Source organism: Amblyomma americanum, chromosome 1 (genome assembly GCF_052857255.1).
Source record: "Amblyomma americanum isolate KBUSLIRL-KWMA chromosome 1, ASM5285725v1, whole genome shotgun sequence".
Classification (NCBI taxonomy): Eukaryota; Metazoa; Arthropoda; class Arachnida; order Ixodida; family Ixodidae; genus Amblyomma; species Amblyomma americanum.
Window position 1 is genome coordinate 73480449 of NC_135497.1, and position 6436 is coordinate 73486884.

General features: G+C 45.6%; 1 protein-coding gene across 1 annotated transcript; it reads right to left on the reverse strand.

Moving 5' to 3' along the window:
- Nucleotides 1–3389: 3389 nt before the first annotated feature.
- On the reverse strand, nucleotides 3390–4797 carry LOC144133355 (uncharacterized). Its single transcript, XM_077666413.1, has one exon. The coding sequence runs from the start codon at nucleotides 4531–4533 to the stop codon at nucleotides 3457–3459; it is 1077 nt and encodes a 358-aa protein (XP_077522539.1). The 5' UTR covers nucleotides 4534–4797; the 3' UTR covers nucleotides 3390–3456.
- Between the last annotated feature and the right edge of the window lie 1639 nt (nucleotides 4798–6436).

Below are 6436 nucleotides of genomic sequence, written 5' to 3' on the forward strand. Positions count from 1 at the left end.
GTCTTACAATGCGTGGTGCATCGTGAAGGAGGATGGAACCATCGAAAGTGCGCATTGCACTTGCATGGCCGGGTAAGTAGGCGAATCATAATAAGAGCTACAATGCCATGAGCCTTTACCTTGCCTTATTTTTCATTTTTATGAATCAAACCACGAAGAATGGAGACTTTCCCGTTTTAGAAAATTCTGTACTAGTTGCGTTACAGCGCAGAAAGCGCTACTGTTCGCCTAACTATGCGCGTGTAATGAAATGTTTGCCATACTGCCGTAATTCGTCATTGTAAACTTTGTTTCCTGTGCTAACAGCCGCCCGAGCGCGGCTTTATCGCTTTGCTCGCCGCATGCAGATTTGTCCAGAATTATCTCGTTTTGTTTGTGACACGCTGCCGCATCTGGGCTGTTCTAGATTGTACTTGTCATTTGTAACATGTTATCTGTAACTTTCCATACTGTCTATTTCGAGGATCGCCGAGAGCGCTTGTGATCACCGACGCATATTATTCATTCGTGGGGCGCAACTCAGACCAATAATCCGTTTGTTCAGGCAGCTGTTATTGGTCTCCATGCAAGTCTGCTTTATTAAAGCCACTACTTTGCGACAATATTCATGTCATAGTTAGCCAGATCATTTGTCGATGCTTGACTCCATGATGTTGCATTCATCCTAATCGAGTTGCCTTGTGGATGACAAAAGTCGTCAAATCTCACCCTCCAGCATTCTTTTGTACAAGGCATTTAAACTTTTTCAAGGGCCACAGTTCTCACCAATAATTACAGTTGTTTGTGAACTTTTTATTTCTCATGTTTCCTACTTATTTTTCAGCCTTGGGGAATGCTGCACACACGTGGCTGCACTCTTGTTCAGAGTTGAGGCAACTGCGCAGTATGGCCTGAATGACCCGTCCCCAACTGATGTTGCATGTAAATGGATTGAGGCATCAAAGGGAAGCACAGTAAGTCTTTGTTTTCATTCTGCCATGAACAGAGTTGTGAGCAAAATTGTAATTGACACTGAACTTTCCACAGGCAGCACCAGTCTCGGAGATTGAATTTTTTAAGCCCAAAATAGGCCGTGCATCACCCCAAGTCAGCGAGGCACCAGCTACTCAGTACCAGTGCTCACGGATGAGCAAGTGTCAAGGTTTCTTCATCAAGTGAAGGTAAGGACTTCTCATTAAATAAATTTTGATACATACGTAGAGAAAGGACACACACAAAAAATGCTCACTGTTTGTGCAACTGTAAAGAACCAGATCCACTGACATTGCAAATAGGGCACTAATTCCAATACTGTTTTTTTCAGGAAATTGCACCAAACACTTTGATCCTGACTTCAATCTCTGACAGCGAGGACACAGATTCTGCCCCTGAGACAGCTGCCCTGGAACCTGTACGAGTGGGCAGATGCAAGCAACTCTCTGCGAAACCGCCCCTTGCTGAAATATACCAAGACCTCGACATAGACGAGGGAAAAAAGTGGAACTGACAGCTGCATGCTGTAGTGAAATTGAGGAAGCTACTCGAGGCCAAGCAAGGTCACCAAGATGGTTACAAGAACGTCGAGGGAGGATCACTGCCTCTGTAATGCACCGTGTCGCAGCATGCAGCACAGGTGCAGCAGGCCTTGTTGCGGAGATTATGGGATACGTGAAGACGCCTCAAGTTTCCAACCTGCGGTGGGGCTCCGAAACAGAGAAGAAAGCTGTGCAGGCATTTATAGAAACGGAGTCTCAAAAACATGTGGACTTTAGCCTTCGAGACTGTGGTCTTTTTATTGCAAGGAGCATGCCTTTTATTGGAGCATCTCCAGATGCACTAGTGTCTTGTTCATGCTGTCCAAAATCAGTACTAGAAGTGAAATGCCCTGCAACTATGAAAGATGCTTCACTGACGAAGGGCTTAACTAAACTGGCATATCTGAATGAAGACTTGCAGCTCAAGCATAACCATGCCTATTACACACAAATTCAGGCTCAAATGGCTCTAACTGGGCTGTGTCAGGCATATTTTGTGGTATTTACAGGTTCCTCTCTAACAAAAGAAATCATAAGCTTTGACGCGACATTTTGGGCAGCTACTAAACTCAAGGCAGCAAACTTTTTTTTCACCTACATATTCCCGGAACTACAGTCAATGCACATCTTCAGTCAAATCGAACGTGCAAAGAAGACATGTCACTGCCGAGGCACCAAGTTGGGCCACAGTGTGGAATGCTCACTCTGTGAGGCAACGTTTCACCTCAAGTGTGTAAAACTTAGACGCACACCTCGACAATGGATTTGCACTGCATGTCAACATAATGGGCAGACTGCTGATGAGTAAGGACAAGGCCAGAGGAGCTAGTGCTGCTGCTTTTCACATTCCCTCATTGAAGTGTACAGGGTCTGTTCGCTTTACTGAAGTCGTGTCCTCCACAACAGCTGAAAGCGTTGCCATTCAGGCAGCTCTCAAGAAGCTAGGGTCTTGTACGGCTCAACCTGTTGTTATCCTGTCGGATGAATAAAAATCTGCCCTTCAAAGGTTAGAGTGTGGGTTCCCTACTGATGCTTTGTGTCTTAGCGGTCTAAGTTTGTTGCATAATCTGAGCAGCAGAGGCTTCTCTATACGCTTCCAATGTTCAATGGGTGGCCTCGCATACAGGTCGCGCTCGCGCTAGATTATGTAATTTAGTTACTGTAGGTGCCGCTACGGTGGAGCAATTGTAGGCAGAAACCTCAAGGCTAACCCTGTAGCTTACAGCATCTCAACTTAAGCACAAGCTTTTTTTTTTGCTGAACACTCCAAGTGTTATATTTTATCACATTCGAAAGGCAGATAAACACTGCTTGTTTGACAAAATATGTTCACTTCAAGGACTAATGTCGGATGCATTTGTCGGATGTGCAAACTCAAATATAATAGATTTTAAATACAGTACGCCTTCACGTCCCAAGCAGAGAACATATAAAAAAAACTGATACAGAAGCAAACAGCAAGTAAAAATTTGAACACCTGCTCTGATGACAGAATAACTATACAAGCAGAAAACAAAAAGCCCAATTCTCAACATGTGAAAACAAGCAACAGGAAATACTTAAAAACTGAGCCAAACAATATGCAGTAATTGACTGCAGAGATTGCAAGAAAATAGGATAAACAAATGTGAAAAGATCAATGTGGGCAACATCAACAACATGAATTATTGTCTACACACAGTGCAGACACATTGGATGTAGTAGAAAAGATAAATACATGCAATGAAAAGCATGGTCACACACACATGAGCACTTGCTGTTCTATCACAGTGTGTGTACACGTAGTGCAGACACACTGGAAGTAGTCGAAAACATAAGTACACACTATGAAACTATATACAATGATTGTCAGTATGGTCACACACACATGAGCATTTGCTGTTCCATCACAGCATGTCTGTATTCATGTTTCCTCACAGCACCGCACTTTCGTGGAAGAGAGTTATGAAGCACTTCTGCGCTGAGAATTCTTAATGATAGGGGTTTGCAGATTAACTAAAGCAGAGCACACCACCACCACTTTATCTATGGTTGCGAGGTTCTTGTCGCCAGTCCTCTTCACGAAATTCAAAGGCAGCACAGTCTGGAAAATTCTGAAAACTTTCAATCTTTGTATGGCCCTTTCAACATGGATGCGCACGCTAGAGACTTTCCTAGACGTTGTGACCTCAGCACCAGGTAGCTGGGCACGATTCTTAGTCTGTGATGGCATGAGAAGTGTTGCACCTCGTGCAGCAAACATCTCACCGCATCTAAATCCTCGGTCAACAAGAAAAACATCCCCTTCCTTGACCTTGTCTAGGAGACCACTGCGTAGAGTAATCTCCTTGTCAGGCGTCCTGCCTCCCCATGCTTTTGATACGAAACTTATTGCTCCTGAAGGTGATATTACAACTAGTATTTTTACTGTATTATGGCGTTTGTAATGAGAATATGTCTGGCTCCTTGCTGTCATTAATATCGGCCTTTGTATGAATACTTCAGTACAATCAATGATGCCAGTTACACCATCAAAAAAAGGGTCCTGAAACGCCGCTGGCCGATTAGCTTGAAGTGTCTGTCGGGAAGGCCAGATTATCAACTTTGTCATGTTTGCAGCAAGAACATCAAGCCATGCATGAAAAATTGAACTGACAGTGGCATTTGAGATGCCAAATCTGCATGACAAATCTTGGGTAAGGAGACCCAAACGAAGTCTCATGAGTACCATGATGAGTTGTGTTTCTGCATCAAGCCATGTGGCACATGACGGCTTCCATGCTGACAGCACAAACTGCAGAAAAGCAGTGAACATGGCTGTAGATACAAACCCTGTGTAAAACTTTACTGTTTTGGCTGACTGCATTACCACTTCTTTGGTTATAATAGCATGGTTTGTATGCTTGTTTTCAAGTTCACCAGCCTTTTGCTTAGCTGCTGAACACTCTTCCTCCAGAGAGGCCAAACGCTGCTTAAGCCTGCCATTCTCTTCAATAAGATGGGATATATTCTGCATGCTGAGATCAGTTTCTGTTTCCATGTGGCAATTCTCTACCACGGAAACAGTTGCAGTCGCAGATAGTGCAGTATCATCCGCGTCTTGTCCTGCGCCAGTCGTGTTGAGCCCACAGTCAAGCACACTTGGCCCAGGATTACATGCAGCAGGTCTGGATGCTTCCTTCAATCCATCCTTTCGAGCAGCGCGTTGGAACCTAGAAATTTTCTGGGCCACATTTCCCGAGGCACGATAAGGAAATATGGAGGGGACATAGTCGGGATGTGTGGGGTCAGATGATGGTTTACCTAAAGAAAGAAAAGAATGTTTGAAAATTAGTAGCCACATGTGCTCTCCCAAATGCAAAAAAAAAACAAAAAAAACTGGCTGAAATGCACCAAAGCAATATTGCCCAGGAGTTCTCTAGGAAAAGGAAGAAACACTAAGGGTTCCTTGGTATGATTACATACTTTACGTTCTGCATTTCTAAGTAAGAAACTGCACAAAAATATTGAATCAAGCAAGTTGGAAGCATTTCACTCTTTTTACCAGCACTTGCAGGCGATCGAATTAATTTCTCCAGCCGCTGAGAATAGTAGAACAAAAAGTGCATCGAATGATACTCCAGCGTTTTTGGATTTCGTCCCTGTAGAAGAGTTGATGCAGCGAACGGGATCGAACACACGACCAGAAGGTTAGCAACAGACGCCTGAGCAATCGCACCAGATATGCGCATAAAAGAACACCAACCGAGTTAGGCATTACAACAATAAGATGCTTGGGCCCGCATCGCAGCAAAAACTGCCGCTCATAAACTAAGCATCAACTAAGCGCTCGATTACTAAGCCGGGATACCTGGGTTCGATCCCGGCCATAGCGGCAGAGTTTTGATTGACGCGACACGCGTCTAGAAAGCGACCGTGTGCTGTGCAACTTCAGTACACATTCAAAACCCTCAGGTGGTCTAAATTATTCTGGAGCACTCAACTACGCCGTTTATCATAAGCTGAGTTACTTCGGGACTTTATATGCCCGTAAATCACACACACTCGCATTGCTGCATGATCGAAACTGCACTGCAAGCGTCACAAGCTGGCTAATTGCCCTGGAAACGGCTAAGCGACGCCTTGCACGCACAACTAACCGCAAAACAGTGTTTCCTTACTTCACGGTGCAATTTTTACTGCTAGAGATGCAGCCGCTGATTAGGCGAATGCGGTCGCGACGATTGCCAACCCGCAACGTTCAATCCAGTCAACGTTCAATCTCAAAGCGCACATAAGATGTGCAGGAATTAGCTGCGGCACAAGCAGACATCATAAACCTGTTCTCACCTTGAACGAAATGAGCAGAACAAACATCGGAGCTTTTCGTAGGCATCCATCGGTCCCGCCGAACTGCTGCTATCCAAGCGTTTCTACGCTCGGCGTCTGCCGGAAACCTGAAAGTGCGCACCTGCCTGCGACAGGAGGTTGGTTCCAGGTCGCAAGCTGCAACCTGGCACACAACAGCACGGTCCACGTCGTGATGGGGTCACGGAAGATGTTTTTCCACCCGAAAACATAATGCAACAGGGCGACCCGCGCCGTACTTTGGCCGTGCTACAAACACAAAAGAAAAACTCGCCTCGACCCTGCGGCTCGCTCGCTCGCTTCGCGGGGAGACCGGAAGTTTCCTGGGTGTCCATCCGGTTTGCGGCGCTGTGGCTCCCCCTGGCGGCTATGAGCCCGTGAAAAGGCGTATACTTTCTGTGCCTGGGAAAAGGAGACGCGAACCCGGCCGCCGGAGCTAGTACGGCCTTTCGCCGCCACGCGCCGCCACCAGAGAAGGACGCCCGTCACATCACCGTCGCTCATAGAAACGCTCACCGTTCGCAGCTGTTCTGTCGTTGACTTTTCGACTGCGTTCATGTTGTTTCAAGTACAATAAAAACTTTTTTTAAAAGGCA

What these genes read in the sequence shown, in the direction of transcription:
- LOC144133355 (XM_077666413.1), bottom strand. Translation starts at nt 4,533, where the DNA reads ATGGAAACAGAAACTGATCTCAGCATGCAGAATATATCCCATCTTATT.